The 16,870-nt window shown below is 41.7% G+C and overlaps 1 protein-coding gene across 1 annotated transcript in view; it reads left to right on the top strand.

The window, feature by feature from the left end:
• trpm5 (transient receptor potential cation channel, subfamily M, member 5) overlaps positions 1-16,870 on the top strand; it is a 174,097-nt gene that overhangs the window by 45,730 nt on the left and 111,497 nt on the right. Inside the window, exons 6-10 of the mRNA XM_061887264.1 lie at positions 4,842-4,968; positions 5,036-5,216; positions 11,083-11,249; positions 11,341-11,518; positions 16,463-16,527. Of these exons, the coding sequence (XP_061743248.1) occupies positions 4,842-4,968; positions 5,036-5,216; positions 11,083-11,249; positions 11,341-11,518; positions 16,463-16,527 (718 nt within the window). The remainder of the gene's footprint in view (positions 1-4,841; positions 4,969-5,035; positions 5,217-11,082; positions 11,250-11,340; positions 11,519-16,462; positions 16,528-16,870) is intronic.

The raw sequence follows: 16,870 nt of genomic DNA, 5'->3' as shown, positions 1-16,870 counted from the left end.
GTCAAATATCGATATTTATAAACATAAACATACAGCCGTTTTAAACAGATTCGCCCACAAAAACCTGTTTGATTTATGGAGTCACTACTTCGAGCCTCCACATTATGCCGCTGTAGCGCAGTACTCTAGAGTACTCTAGTAGAGTACTCTTTTAAAGGAAAGAAGAAGAAGAAGCAGAAGCAGCAGCAGCCAGCAGATGGAGGGAATGGCGCAAAGCAGAGGAGTGAATTACATTTATATAGCGCTTTTCTCTAGTGACTGAAAGCACTTTACATAATGAAACCCAATATCTAAGTTACATTTAAACTAGTGTTGGGTGGCACTGGGAGCAGGTGGGTAAAGTGTCTTGCCCAAGGACACAACGGCAGTGACTAGGATGATGGAAGCGGGAATCGAACCTGCAACCCTCAAGTTGCTGGCACGGCCGCTCTACCAACCGAGCTGACATTGCTTAACACGATGATTATGAATAATTTCGCTGGTAATCACAGTGCTAAAAATAACGTGCAAAATATAAAACATTCTCATGCATTTAAATCCATCCACCCGTTTTCTACCGCACCTGTTCAAGAAGTCGCATTAATGGTAAGAACTATTTTATGTCACAATGGGGGGGGTCGCAGCTTGCTGCAGGGTCGTTCCCCCAGGAAGGCAGACGGACTACTCGGGACATGGCATTTAGGTAAAAACATGATTTAATTTAAACTAAAAAAAAGGTACAAACAAAAATCGCTCACAGTGGAGGCACAACTTGGGCTAAAGAACAAAGCTAACACATAAACAGACTATGAACATAAATCAAATATAGTTTCGTGCATGAAGCACGAAACTATGGCAAGGCATGAAAACAAGTCAGCACAGAGCAAGAAAAGATCACATTGACGCCAGGGCGACTGACTGGCAAAGACGAGGTTAAATACTGCCTCTGATTAGTGCTCGGGAAGCAGGTGAGCGGGGGCATTTTGTCCACCAGAGACAGGTGGACAAAATGAGTAACCAAGGAAACCAGACAAGGGAGTGGAAAAAACAGGAACTTAAAAGAGTCCAAAGGACAAACAGCACATGGCCAAACAAAAACATGATCAACAGACATGACATTTTATTTATTATTGGTTAGCTTCAGAATAACAATGTTATTAAAAAGAATAAGAGACTTATTATACTCTAAAAATGTTGGTCTTACTTAAAAACGCACACATTTAGTTGTATTCAGTGTTAAAAAATACTATATGGCTCTCACGGAAATACATTTTGAAATATTTGGCTTTCATGGCTCTCTCAGCCAAAAAGGTTCCTGACCCCTGGTCTAACCACTAGGCCTAGAGGGTACATTGTCATGACCTAATATTTGTGTTTAGTTCCTGTGTAGCGCTCTTATTTTGGTTTCCGTTTCCTGTGTTATGTTTAATTAATAGTGACTTGACCACTGCCTATGAGCCCATTTGCTCCACCTGCCTCTGTTCAATGATTAGTGTTTCCACCTGCTGCGACCACTAATCATTGCCCATTATAAACCCGTCTCGCCGTCCAGTCGGCGGCGGGATTATTGTTCGCCCTTGGCGACTGCTGACCTTCGAGCTTTGTTTTATTACGCGATGCTAAAAGCCGTGAATTTGCTATGCTTCACGTGCACTACTCAGCAGCACGCTCCCTGGTGTTTTTGCTTTGATATTTGAATTAAAGCCTTTTCCTCCCCTGCACTCTGCTTCTGTCTCTGCATTCTGGAATCACAAAACACATCGTCATGCCAAGACGTAACAGAAATAAAACAAAGACCTGGACGAAAACAGTCGACTGTTTGGCAAGAGTGTTATTTAAAAGGGGAATGATTAGTGCAGCAGGTTGAAACACTAAAAAGTGAACCGAGGCAGGTGTGGTCAAGTCACTGCAGGTAAAACTACACAGAAAACCAAAATAGGAGCATAGGAAAGAAATTAACACTAACACGGAAAAGAAATACAAAACCCAAAAGCAGTGAAGTTGGCACATTGTGTAAATGCTAAACAAAAACAAAATACAATGATTTGCAAATTATTTTCAACCTGTATTCAATTGAATGGACTGCAAATACAATATATTTAACGTTCGAACTGGTGTACCTTATTTTTTGTAAATAATAGCTTAGAGGGGGGGGGGGGGTTGCCCACATCTGAGGTCCTCTCCAAGGTTTCTCATAGTCAGCATTGTCACTGGCGTCCCACTGGATGTGAATTCTCCCTGCCCACTGGGTGTGAGTTTTCCTTGCCCTTTTGTGGGTTCTTCCGAGGATGTTGTAGTCGTAATGATTTGTGCAGTCCTTTGAGACATTTGTGATTTGGGGCTATATAAATAAACATTGATTGATTGATTGATGCATCCAACATGGTTCAAAAAAGCTGGCACAAGTGGGAAAAAAGATTGAGGAAGTTGAGGAATGCTCATCAAACACTTATTTGGAAAATTCCACAGGTGAACAAGCTAATTGGGAACAGGTGGGTGCCATGATTGGGTATAAAAGCAGCTTCCATGAAATGCTCAGTCATTCACAAACACCACTTTGTGAGCTAATGCGTGAGCAAATTGTTTAAGAACAACATATCTCAACCAGCTATTGCAAGGAATTTAGGGATTTCACCATCTACGGTCTGTAATATAATAAAAAAGTTCAGAGACTCTGGAGAAATCATTACGCAAAAGCAGCAAGGCTGTAAACCATCATTGAATGCCCGTGAGCTTCGATCCCTCAGGGGGTACTGCATTGAATAGCAACATAAGTGTGTAAAGGATATCACAACATGGGCCCAAGAACACTTCAGAAAACCACTGTCAGTAACTACAATTTGTCGCTACATCTGTAAGTGCAAGTTAAAACTCTACTATGCAAAGCAAAAGCCATTTATCAACAACACCCAGAAACTCCGCTGGCTTCGCTGAGCCCGAGCTCATCTAGGATGGACTGATGCAATTTGGAAAAATGTTCTGCGGTCTGACAAGTCCACATTTCAGACTGCTTTTGGAAACTGTAGACGTTGTGTCCTCCGGAACAAAGAAGACAAGAACTATCCGGATTGTTTTAGACGCAAAGTTCAAAAGCCAGCATTTGTGGTTTGGTATTGGGGTGTATTAGTGTCCAAGGCATGGGTTACTTACACATATGTGAAGGTACCATTATTGCTGAAAGGTACATACAGGTTTTGCCTTCCAAGCAACGTTATCATGGACGCCCCTGCTTATTTGAGCAAGACAATGCCAAGCTACGTGTTACAACAGCATGGTTTCATAGCTAAAGAGTGCGGGTACTAGACCTGCCTGCCTGTAGTCCAGACCTGTCTCCCATTGAAAATGTGAGGCGCATTATTAAGCCTGAAATACCACAACAGAGACCCCCAACTGTTGAACAACATCAAGCAAGAATGGGAAATAATTCCACCTGAAAAGCTTCAAAAATCAGTCTCCTCAGTTCCCAAACGTTTACAGAGTGTTGTCAAAAGGAAAGGCCATGTAACACAGTGATAAAAATGCCCCTGTGCCAACTCTTTTGCAATGTGTTGCTGCCATTAAATTCTAAGTTAATGATTTTTTGCAAAAACAAATTACATTTTTCAGTTCGAACATTAAATATCTTGTCTTTGCAGTCTATTCAATTGAATATAAGTCGAAAAGGATTTGCAAATCATTGTATTCTGTTTTTATTTACGATTTACACAATGTGCCAACTTCACTGTTTTTGAGTTTTGTAATAACAAAAACGAGACATCGGTCAATCCCCATTCCCTGCATACAGTGGGGCAAAAAAGTATTTAGTCAGCCACCGATTGTGCAAGTTCTCCCACTTAAAATGATGACAGAGGTCTGTAATGTTCATCATAGGTACACTTCAACTGTGAGAGACAGAATGTGAAAAAAAAATCTAGGAATTCACATTGTAGGAATTTTAAATAATTTATTTGTAAATTATGGTGGAAAATAAGTATTTGGTCAACCATTCAAAACTCTCACTGATGGAAGGAGGTTTTGGCTCAAAATCTCACGATACATGGCCCCATTCATTCTTTCCTTAACACGGATCGATCGTCCTGTCCCCTTAGCAGAAAAACAGCCCCAAAGCATGATGTTTCCACCCCCATGCTTCACAGTAGGTATGGTGTTCTTGGGATGCAACTCAGTATTCTTCTTCCTCCAAACACGACCAGTTGAGTTTATACCTAAATGGATACATGGATGATACAGCAGAGGATTGGGAGAATGTCATGTGGTCAGATGAAACCAAAATAGAGCTTTTTGGTATAAACTCAACTGGTCGTGTTTGGAGGAAGAAGAATACTGAGTTGCATCCCAAGAACACCATACCTACTGTGAAGCATGGGGGTGGAAACATCATGCTTTGGGGCTGTTTTTCTGCTAAGGGGACAGGACGATTGATCCGTGTTAAGAAAAGAATGAATGGGGCCATGTATCGTGAGATTTTCGGCCAAATTTCCTTCCATCAGTGAGAGCTTTGAATGGTTGACCAAATACTTATTTTCCACCATAATTTATAAATAAATTATTTAAAATTCCTACAATGTGAATTCCTGCATTTTTTTTCCACATTCTGTCTCTCACAGTTGAAGTGTACCTATGATGAAAATTACAGACCTCTGTCATCATTTTAAGTGGGAGAACTTGCACAATCGCTGGCTGACTAAATACTTTTTTGCCCCACTGTATTTATCTGCATCATGCTGGCAGTTTTTTGTCATTTACAACGCACAGAAAAGACAAAGACATGCGTGTTGTTGTTTTGAATGATGCATGTCAAGTGCAGTTCCTCTTTAACGGCAGCAGATCGATAAACTGACATCTTGCATTTTCACTTCCAGCATCCTCCAGGGGTGTTCGTGCTGCTCCACGGTGGCTGAAACGACAGAGAAAGTAAAGGAGGGTCACCAGCCAGCTGGAAGAGCGGGTGACATTGACTTCGTCGGTGCCACCAAAACAAAAGGAAAGGTAGAGCGGAGACAATGAAGGCAATTATTTAAGAAGATCATTTGCATGTTCTTCACTTCCATTCCAGTTTTTGAGAGTGCAGAGCGATGCCGACCCAGCGCACATCTTCCAGACCCTGACAGAGGAGTGGGGTCTCGCCGCTCCGCACCTGGTCGTCGCACTGGTGGGAGGAGACGAGCTGGCTCAGATGAAGCCCTGGCTGAGGGACACCCTCAGAAAAGGTCTGGTGAAAGCGGCACAGAGTACAGGTATGAGACCCCGAGCCAAAACAAGCTTTGGTCTTTGCAGAGTGGAGTCCAGAAATAATTGAAATAGTGCGGTATAGCTCGGTTGGTAGAGTGGCCGTGCCAGCGACTTGAGGGTTGCAGGTTCGATCCCCGCTTCCGCCATCCTAGTCACTGCCGTTGTGTCCTTGGGCAAGACACTTTACCCACCTGCTCCCAGTGCCACCCACACTGGTTTAAATGTTGCTTAGATATTGGGTTTCACTATGTAAAAGTGCTTCGAGTCACTAGAGAAAAGCGCTATATAAATATAATCACTTTACCCACCTGCTCCCAGTGCCACCCACACTGGTTTAAATGTAACTTAGATATTGGGTTTCACTATGTAAAAGTGCTCTGAGTCACTAGAGAAAAGCGCTATATAAATATAATTACTTCACTACTACTACTTCACTTTACCCACCTGCTCCCAGTACCACCCACACTGGTTTAAATGTAACTTAGATATTGGGTTTCACTATGTAAAAGTGCTCTGAGTCACAAGAGAAAAGTGCTATATAAATATAATTACTTCATTTTACTCACCTGCCCCCAGTTCCACCCACACGGGTTTAAATGTAACTTAGATATTGGGTTTCACTATGTAAAAGTGCTTTGAGTCACTAGAGAAAAGCGCTATATAAATATAATTACTTCATTTTACCCACCTGCTCCCAGTTCCACCCACACTGGTTTAAATGTAACTTAGATATTGGGTTTCACTATGTAAAGCGCTTTGAGTCACTAGAGAAAAGCGCTATATAAATATAATCACTTTACCCACCTGCCCCCAGTTCCATGCACACTGGTTTAAATGTAACTTAGATATTGGGTTTCACTATGTAAAAGTGCTCTGAGTCACTAGAGAAAAGCGCTATATAAATATAATTACTTCACTACTACTACTTCACTTTACCCACCTGCTCCCAGTACCACCCACACTGGTTTAAATGTAACTTAGATATTGGGTTTCACTATGTAAAAGTGCTCTGAGTCACAAGAGAAAAGTGCTATATAAATATAATTACTTCATTTTACTCACCTGCCCCCAGTTCCACCCACACGGGTTTAAATGTAACTTAGATATTGGGTTTCACTATGTAAAAGTGCTTTGAGTCACTAGAGAAAAGCGCTATATAAATATAATTACTTCATTTTACCCACCTGCTCCCAGTTCCACCCACACTGGTTTAAATGTAACTTAGATATTGGGTTTCACTATGTAAAGCGCTTTGAGTCACTAGAGAAAAGCGCTATATAAATATAATCACTTTACCCACCTGCCCCCAGTTCCATGCACACTGGTTTAAATGTAACTTAGATATTGGGTTTCACTATGTAAAAGTGCTCTGAGTCACTAGAGAAAAGCGCTATATAAATATAATTACTTCACTACTACTACTTCACTTTACCCACCTGCTCCCAGTGCCACCCACACTGGTTTAAATGTAACTTAGATATTGGGTTTCACTATGTAAAAGTGCTTTGAGTCACTAGAGAAAAGCGCTATATAAATATGATTACTTCACTTTACCCACCTGCTCCCAGTGCCACCCACACTGAATTAAATGTAGCTTAAAGATATAGACAACAGCTTTCACTATGTAAAGCGCTTTGAGTCTCTAAAAAAAAGCGCTATATAAATATAATTCACATTTGTGAATGTGAGTGTGAATGTTGTCTGTCTATTTGTGTTGGCCCTGCGATGAGGTGGCGACTTGTCCAGGGTGTACCCTGCCTTCCGCCCGATTGTAGCTGAGATAGGCGCCAGTGCCCCCCGCGACCCCGAAAGGGAATAAGCGGTAGAAAATGGATGGATGGATGGATGGATTTCTCACCTCATCCCGGTTCCTAAATGTTGGCACTGTGTGTTAATGCTTAAATGTGACCTTTGATGGTGTTATGACGTCTGTGTTGAGTGAACAGCCAAGTCTTTCATGCATTCATATATTATATAATTGATGGATTTAGGTGAAAATCTTCACATTTTTTACAAAAGTCCAGGCTATGACCACGGCCTCCGTAGTGGTTGTGGCCCTAAACCAAGGGGTCGGCAACCCAAAATGTTTAAAGAGCCATATCGTGCCAAAAATAAACACCCCGCCTCCCGGCCGATTGTAGCTGAGATATGCCCCTCCGCGACCCCAAAGGGAATAAGCGGTAGAAAATGGATGGATGGCTGTCTGGAGCCGCTAAAAATTAAAAGCCATATTTAAGTGTTATAATGAAAGCAACACATCATGTAAGTGTCTGTATTAGCTATATTAGCCAATTATCAAAATGATTATGCATCGCAGGCTGACATAAATTTTAATTGACATAAATGTTGAAATATTTATTCTACACATTGGACAACATTAATAAAACACTTTCTTCTCAGAGGGTGAGATAACTCCTGGAAATGACCAAAGGTATAGATGTGTGTCCAAGTTAAAGGAAACGGCAGGCTGTCTTCTTCTAATGGATTTAGTACAATCGCTGCAAGCTGGGTAACGTTTGCTGTGGTCTGGAACAACATGGCGCACAAACAACTCTCGGAAATGCGGCCAATATTACATACAGATAATGTGTCATTAAACTTGGAAATATAAATAAATACACATGCAATATAAATAAATACACATGCAAATATAAATAAATACACATGGGACATAAAGTTATTGATGTGTGTGTCCAAGTCCAAGGAAACGGCAGGCAGTCTTCTAATGGATTTAGTACAATCGCTGCAAGCTGGGTAACGTTTGCTGTGGTCTGGAACAACATGGCGCACAAACAACTCTCAGAAATGCGGCCGATATTACATACAGATAATGTGTCATTAAACATGCAAATATAAATAAATACACATGGGACATAAAGGAAATTAAATGAGCTGAAATATACCTACGAACGAGGCATAATGATGTACATACAGCCAGCCGAGATCGCGTGTGAGTTTGTTTGGCACTCCACACAAGTCGATAACATCAACAAAGCTCACTTTTGTGCATTCACGCACAGAGTAAAATTTTTGGTGGACAAAATGAGTCAAAGGAGTGGCATAAACCGCGTCTTTCTGTGGCAACGTCGGATACATTTTGTACATGTAAATCAGGGGCGTCAAACTCAAATACAGTGTGGGCCAAAATTTAAAACTGAACAAAGGTTGAACAAATTAACCTTTTAGGTAGTAGCGTGTATTGTAGTGTCCCGGAAGAGTTAGTGCTGCAAGGGGTTCTGGGTATTGGTTCTGTTGTGTTACGGTACGGATGTTCTCCCGAAATGTGTTTGTCATTCTTGTTTGGTGTGGGTTCACAGTGTGGCACATATTTGTAACAGTGTTAAAGTTGTTTATACGGCCACCCTCAAGTGTCACCTGTATGGCTGTTGACCAAGTATGCGTTGCATTCACTTATAAGTGTGTATAAGCCGCTTACATTATGAAGCTGTTTGTACGGAGGATAAGCGGACGTGACGACAGGTTTTAGAGAACGTTAAAGGCAGTGCCTTTAAGGCACGGCCCCCAATATTGTTGTCCGGGTGGAAATCGGGAGCTATTCGGGAGAATGGTTGCCCAGGGAGATTTTCGGGAGGGGCACTGAACTTCGGAAGTCTCCCGGGAAAATCGGGAGGGTTGGCAAGTATGAATATTAGCGGTGAATGCCGTGTTACAGCGGCACAGCCACTGTTTAATACCGGCGGGCCAGCTCTAATGTTAATTTGATATTGCCTCAAGGGCCAAATGAAATTACATGGGGGCCACAGTTTGACAGCCATGATGTAAATGAACTATGGTGAGTTCAAGGACGGCGGAAATAAGTAGGGTAAAAACAGGTCTCACCCAATACTCATCAGTGAAGCATGTTTAACATAAACAGTGGGATTTCTAACAATTAGGAAGGTTTGTGTTGTGTTGGTCCTCCTACAGTAACCATATTAAAAGAAAAAAAAAAATTTCTTTCAACTTTTTCCATTTTCATACATTTCTGAAAAAGCTCCAGTGAGCCACTAGGGCGGCGCTAAACGGCTCTAGAGCAGCGGCTTGCCGACCCCCGCACTTAACAACCGTAATGCGTGTATGCTATATAATAAATAATTAGTTTCAGGTAATAAAGTCCATATCTTTTGACGATTATTACAGTTCATGAAACATATGCTACACAAATATAAATAAGGCTAACTACACTGCAAAAAGTCAGTGTTCGAAAATAAGAGAAAATTAAAGCTGCAAGCAGCGATGGACGGGATCGCTTTGGCTGCTGCCCCCGAAACCCAAGCCCGGATAAGCGGTAGAAGATGGATTATTACACAGAGAAATAGTTGTATACATGTGTTATACCTCAGTCTCATAGTAATAACAGTTTTAAAGTGGCTTGGGCATTTTATAAGGACGCCTTGGTGCCGCCATTTTGAGCAGCTGTTGTATTGAAGTGGGAATAGCAAACTTCCTGTTGATTTTAGTTGGGGGCGGTCAGTGTATGAAATATAGGTCTCAGTGAGACCTATATTGAGGTTTTTGTTTCATGTGTGTATGACAATCCTACAGTGAGTTAGAAGCAGTTTTGTCTGAGCAAAAAGCCGCCATTTTGTGACAGAAGAAGCACAACAGCAGCAGCGCACCGGTTCTTTGCAAACTCAGAAAATACTAACCGGGGTAGTAATTTAAACTCTTTCATCGTTTTTTAATCAAAAGGGTTCAATTTGTCTTCTGTGTTTATTTGAAGCCCAAACGACAAACGGCCTCAGAGGAGATAAAGTTTGAAAAAAAGCGAAACATTTTTTGCCATTTTTTGTACTGAAATGGGAATAGCAAACTTCCTGTTGATTTTAGCCGGGGGGTCTCAGTGGATGAAATATAGGTCTAACTGAGACAGCGGAGGCGGATCAGCAGCACAGGGATGTCCCCAAGCCGATACACAGGCAAGCGGTCCATCCTGGGTTCTGACTCTGGACGAGCGGTCCATCCTGGGTTCCGACTCTGGACAGCCAGTACGTCATCCATGGCCACTGGATCGGACCGGACCCCCCCCCCACAAGGGAGAGTGGGACATAGGAGAAAAAGAAAAGAAACGGCAGATCAAATGGTCTAAAAAGGGAGTCTAAATAAAGGCTAGAGTATACAAATGAGTTTTAAGGTGAGATTTAAATGCTTCTACTGAGGTGGCATCTCGAACTTCCAGAGTACTGGAGCCCGAAATGAAAACGCTCTATAGCCCGCAGACTTTTTTTGGGCTTTGGGAATCACTAATAAGCCGGAGTCCTTTGAACGCAGATTTCTTGCCGGGACATATGGTACAATACAATCGGCAAGATAGGCTGGAGCTAGACCGTGTAGTATTTTATATGTAAGTAGTAAAACCTTAAAGTCACATCTTAAGTGCACAGGAAGCCAGTGCAGGTGAGCCAGTACAGGTGTAATGTGATCAAACTTTCTTGTTCTTGTCAAAAGTCTAGCAGCCGCATTTTGTACCAACTGTAATCTTTTAATGCTAGACATGGGGAGACCCGAAAATAATACGTTACAGTAATCGAGGCGAGACGTAACAAACGCATGGATAATGATCTCAGCGTCTTTAGACAAACGGCAGGTGACACAAATGGGTTATTATGGGAACGGAAACCAAACAGGAAGTGCCACCAGGAACTAAGGGAGACAAATACTAAACAGAATGTGATAACAAACAGAACAAAACCATGATCCCAGTAGTGGATCATGACACAAAACTCTTAAAACAAGTAAAACACTAACATCAAATCTGCTTATTGAGAAGAATTATCTTATCAGACAGAAAATAAGCAAATATCACCCTTATTTGAGATATTTAATGTTACTTAGATTTCAGTTGTTGCAGTGAACCACCATGTGCTGCAGGGGCCTGGATTTTGACCAACGGTCTTCGATTCGGCATCACCAAGCACTTGGGCCAGGCTGTACGGGATCACTCCTTGGCGAGCACTTCTGCAAAAGTTTGCGTCGTGGCCATTGGCATCGCGCCCTGGAACATGATCCACAACCGAGAGGCGTTACTCGGTGCCAAGGTGTCACGAAGCACTCGTCAAATCCTCAGCCAGCCATGAGCAATGTCTCCACTGGCATCTTAAAACATCGTGTGTCTCTTTTTTTTAAAAGTTGGGCGAGCCAGCAGTCTACAAGCCCCAGGACTTGCCCCACGGCTCGGTTTATTCCCTGGACAGCCACCACTCCCACTTTGTGCTGGTGGAGGAGGATCCGAGCAGACCTGGAGCCACCAGCGAGATGACAGTGAAGCTGCTCAAACACATCTCTCTTCAGCGCACGGGCTATGGCGGTAAATAGATTGTTGAACATTATCATATCTTATCTGTTCTGGTTGAGAGATCAGCATCGCAGATGTTTATCTTATCAGATTTCATTTTGGGGGATTGATGCAGGCTGGAGGGTTCATTATCCATTGTGTACATTTTGAGAGTATTTGTGTGATTCTGCAACAAACATGATCAATTCCGACAATAGAAATAGAGCCAAAACAAATCCACCGAAGAGGACACCGGTTTTCGGGAGGGTCGGCACAAGACATTGAAACAACGTTGAGAACTTGTTGAATGTTGAGCAACTTGATTATAACATTGAAACAACATGCTTTTTGACAAATGTTATTCAATGTTTTTCAAAGCTTTTAAATAGACTCCCTTTTTAGACCAGTTGATCTGCCGTTTCTTTTCTTTTTCTCCTATGTCCCACTCTCCCTTGTGGAGGGGGTCCGGTCCGATCCAGTGGCCATGTACTGCTTGCCTGTGTATCGGCTCGGGGACATCTCTGCGCTGCTGATCCGCCTCCGCTTGGGATGGTTTCCTGCTGGCTCCGCTGTGTTGGATCCGCTTTGGACTGGACTCTCGCGACTGTGTTGGATCCATTGTGGATTGAACTTTCACAGTATCATGTTAGACCCGCTCGACATCCATTGCTTTCCTCCTCTCCAAGGTTTCTCATAGTCATCATTGTCACCGACGTCCCACTGGGTGTGTGTTTTCCTTGCCCTTATGTGGGCCTACCGAGGATGTCGTAGTGGTTTGTGCAGCCCTTTGAGACACTAGTGATTTAGGGCTATATAAGTAAACATTGATTGATTGAATGTTCGGTTCTGATGTGGAAATGTGATCATTTCCCAACCAAACGTCTACAACACAAATACAACATGCTTTTCGACAACGTTTATCCAATGACAGGTTGTGACGATGATTTGTCTATTGAATTTATGTCATTTCCGAACCAAACGTCTACAACACAATTACAATACAAAAACATTGTGGAGGTTGCCCTCCAGTGGGTTCCTCGGACCACCAAACATCACCACAAGAGCCTGGATCAGGGTTAAAACACTGTTTTATTTTTTCACATAGTTCAGCAGGTTGCTTTCCAGCAATTGTCTTTTTGTGTTTGTTTGTGTCTCTGGCTCTCGCTCCAACTCCACCCACTCTCTCCTCCTGGCTGCTGCTTTTTTAACAGAGCGAGAGGTGATTTAGATAACCAGGCCCAGGTGAGCCATCTACGCACCTGCCGCTGATCTCCAAGCCGGTCTTGGCTGCAGGTCCGCAGGCCACGCCCCCCTCCACAAACATGTTTTCGACGACGTTTATTCAATGTCGGGTTGTGACGTTGATTTGACCATTTGAAATGTGGTCATTTCCCAGCCAAACGTCTACAACACAAACACAACGTTGAAACATGCTTTTTGACGACGTTTATTCAATGTCGGATTCTGACGTTGATTTGACCATTGAATTTCGGTCATTTCCCAACCAAACTTCTGCAACACAAAACGTTGAAACATGCTTTTTGACGAGGTGTATTCAATGTCGAATTGTGAAGTTGATTCGACCATTGAAATGTGGTCATTTCAAATACTATTATTTTGCAACATTGTTTTACATTGTAAACATTGTGTACAAAACCAGTGAAGTTGGCACATTGTGTAAACCATAAATAAAAACAGAATACAATGATTTGCAAATCCTTTTCAACTTACATTCAGTTAAATAGACTGCAAAGACAATATATTTAATCTCCGAACTGAGAAAAACGTATTTTTAAATTTTTTTTTGCAAATCATTAACTTGGAATTTGCAAGACATTGGAAAAAAGTTGGCACAGTGGCATTTTTACCACTGTGTTACGTGGCCTTTCCTTTTAACAACACTCAATAAACGTTTGGGAACTGAGGAGACACATTTTTGAAGCATTTCAGGTGGAATTCTGTCCCATTCTTGCTTGATGTACAGCTTAAGTCGTTCAAAAGTCCGGGGTCTCCCTTGTGTTATTTTAGGCTTCATATTGCGCCACACATTTTCAATGGGAGACAGGCCTGGACTACAGCCAAGATAGTCTAGTACCCGCACTCTTAATACTACGAAGCCACGCTGTTGTAACATGTGGCTTGGCATTGTCTTGCTGAAATAAGCAGGGGCGTCCAAAAGACCTTGTTTGGATGGCAACATATGTTGCTCCAAAACCTGTATGTACCTTTCAGCATTAATGGTGCCTTCACAGATGTGTAAGTTACCCATGCCTTGGGCACTAATACACCCCCATACCATCACAGATGCTGGCTTTTCAACTTTGCGCCTATAACAATCCGGATAGTTCTTTTCCTCTTGGACATGACATCTACAGTTTCCAAAAACAATTTGAAATGTGGTCAGACCACAGAACACTTTTCCACTTTTCCACTTTTACACTTGGCATCAGTTCATGAGCGAAGCAGGCGGTATTTCTGGGTTTTGTTGATAAATAGCTTTCGCTTTGCATAGTGGAGTTTAAACTTGCACTAATAGATGTAGCGACCAACTGTAAATACTGACAGTGTTTTTTTTTTTAAATGTTCTCGAGCCCATGTGGTGATATCCTTTACACACTGATGGTTTTTTTTTTATGCAATACCGCCTGAGGGATCGAAGGTCACGGGTATTCAATGGTGGTTTTCGGGCTTGTCGTTTGCGTACAGTCATTTCTCCAAATTCTCGGAACCTTTTGAGGATATTATGGACCGTAGATGGTGAAATCCCTAAATTCCTTGCAATAGCTGCTTGAGAAATATTCTTAAACTGCTCGACAATTTCCTCACACATTTGTATACCGAGTGGTGACCCCCGCCCCGTCCTTGTTTGTGAAAGACCGAGCATTTCATGGAAGCTGCTTTTATACCCAATCATGGCACCCACCTGTTCCCAATTACCCTGTTCACCTATGGGATGTTACAAATAATTGTTTAATGAGCATTCCTCAACTTTCTCAGTCTCTTTTGCCACTTGTGCCAGCTTTTATGAAACATGTTGCAGGCATCAAATTTAAAATGAGCTAGTATTTGAAAAAAATAACAAGGTTTATCAGTTTGAACATTAAATGTCTTTGCAGTCTATTCAGTTGAATATAGGTTAAAAAGGATTTGCAAATCATTGTATTCTGTTTTTTATTTACTATTTCCACAATGTGCCAACTTCATTGGTTTTGGGTTTTCTACAAACCCCGTTTCCATATGAGTTAGGAAATTGTGTTAGATGTAAATATAAACAGAATACAATGATTTGCAAATCCTTTTCAACCCATATTCAGTTGAATATGCTATAAAGACACCATATTTGATAAACAACTGATAAACATTTTTTTTTTTTTTGCGAATAATCATTAACTTTAGAATTTGATGCCAGCAAGAGGGGACAAAGAAGTTGGGAAAGGTGGCAATAAATACTGATAAAGTTGAGGAATACTCATCAAACACTTATTTGGAACATCCCACATCTGTGCAGGCTAATTGGGAACAAGTGGGTGCCATGATTGGGTGTAAAAACAGCTTCCCAAAAATAGCTCAGTCTTTCACAAGAAAGGATGGGGTGAGGTACACCCCTTTGTCCACAACTGCGTGAGCAAATAGTCAAAGAGTTTAAGAACAACGTTTCTCAAAGTGCAATTGCAAGAAATTTAGGGATTTTACCATCTACGGTCCATAATATCATCAAAAGGTTCAGAGAATCTGGAGAAATCACTCCACATAACCGGAAACCAACATTGAATGACCGTGACCTTCGGTCCCTCAGACGGCACTGTATTAAAAACTGACATCAATCTCTAAAGGATATCACCGCATGGGCTCAGGAATACTTCAGAAAACCACTGTCACTAAATGCAGTTTGTTGTTACATCTGTAAGTGCAAGTTAAAGCTCTACTATGCAAAGCGAAAGCCATTTATCAACAACATCCAGAAACGCTGCTGGCTTCTCTGGGCCCGGGATCATCTAAGATGGACTGATGCAAAGTGGTAAAGTGTTCTGTGGTCTGACGAGTCCACATTTCAAATTGTTTTTCATGTCGTCTCATCCGGACCAAAGGGGAAGTGAACCATCCAGACTGTTATCGACGCAAAGTTCAAAAGCCAGCATCTGTAATGGTATGAGGGTGCATTAGTGCCCAAGGCATGGGTAACTTACACATCTGTGAAGGCACCATTAATGCTGTAAGGTACATACAGGTCTTGGAACAACATATGCTGCCATCTAAGCACCATCTTTTTCATGGACGCCCCTGCTTATTTCAGCAAGACAATGCCAAGCCACATTCAGCACGTGTTACAACAGCGTGGCTTCGTAAAAAAAAAAGAGTGTGGGTACTTTCCTGGCCCGCCTGCAGTCCAGACCTGTCTCCCATCGAAAATGTGTGGCGCATTATGAAGCGGAAAATAGGACAGCGGAGACCCCGGATTGTTGAACGACTGAAGCTCTACATAAAACAAGAATTGGAATGCCATTTCCCAACTACTTTGGCATGTGTTGCAGCCATGAAATTCTAAGGTAATTATGATGTGCAAAAAAAAAATAATAATAAAGTTTTTGAGTTCGAACATCAAATATCTTGTCTTTGTCGTGCATTCAACTGAATGTGGGTTGAAAAGGATTTGCAAATCATTGTATTCTGTTTATATTTACATCTAACACAATTTCCCAACCCATATGGAAACAGGGTTTGTATTTATAATCAACGTATCAACGTCTTGTGCCTGCTGGGTATATTTTTTTATTAGCATAATGTTCTGCATCAGTGTCCTCAAATCCTTTCTTTCTTTAATAGTTTGGCTGAGTGACAGTTTTTCTAAGCATTCATATAAAATGTCACCACATATAAATGTCACCACTCTACAATCCAACAAGTAAATATTGTTCTACTTTAGTGTGTGGGTTAGTATCAATACATTTCCGAATGAGCTTTTCATTTGTTTTGAAGGTTCTGGAAGCTTTGAGATCCCTGTCCTCTGTCTACTCGTCCATGGAGAACCTCAGATACTAAAGGTTAGTCTTCTTTCACACAATGTGCCTGAGTTGGTTCATATTTTTAAGTAAAATAATTCAGGCCTCAGGTGTCAAAAGTCACGCCCATTAGATCATGATTCGTTTTTGTCATTTTTGGTTATTTTTTGGACACTTGTTTACCGTTTTGGCACTTCCTTGTTTGTTTTATCACCATAACTTCTCATTGATTTTCACCTTGCCCTCATGTCACGCCCCTGTCTTTTAGCCCTCACACCTGTTTGTAATTATCACTGGTATTATTTAAACCTGTAGTTCCCAAGTGTTCAGCCTGGCAACTTCGCATTCCTCAACCCCCTTCATACCATACCATGCTGTTCATTCA

The sequence above is a fragment of the Nerophis ophidion genome, linkage group LG25, assembly GCF_033978795.1.
Source record: "Nerophis ophidion isolate RoL-2023_Sa linkage group LG25, RoL_Noph_v1.0, whole genome shotgun sequence".
NCBI classification, from domain to species: Eukaryota; Metazoa; Chordata; class Actinopteri; order Syngnathiformes; family Syngnathidae; genus Nerophis; species Nerophis ophidion.
The sequence above is the reverse complement of the archived record's forward strand: the minus strand, read 5'-3'. Positions and strand labels throughout refer to the sequence as shown.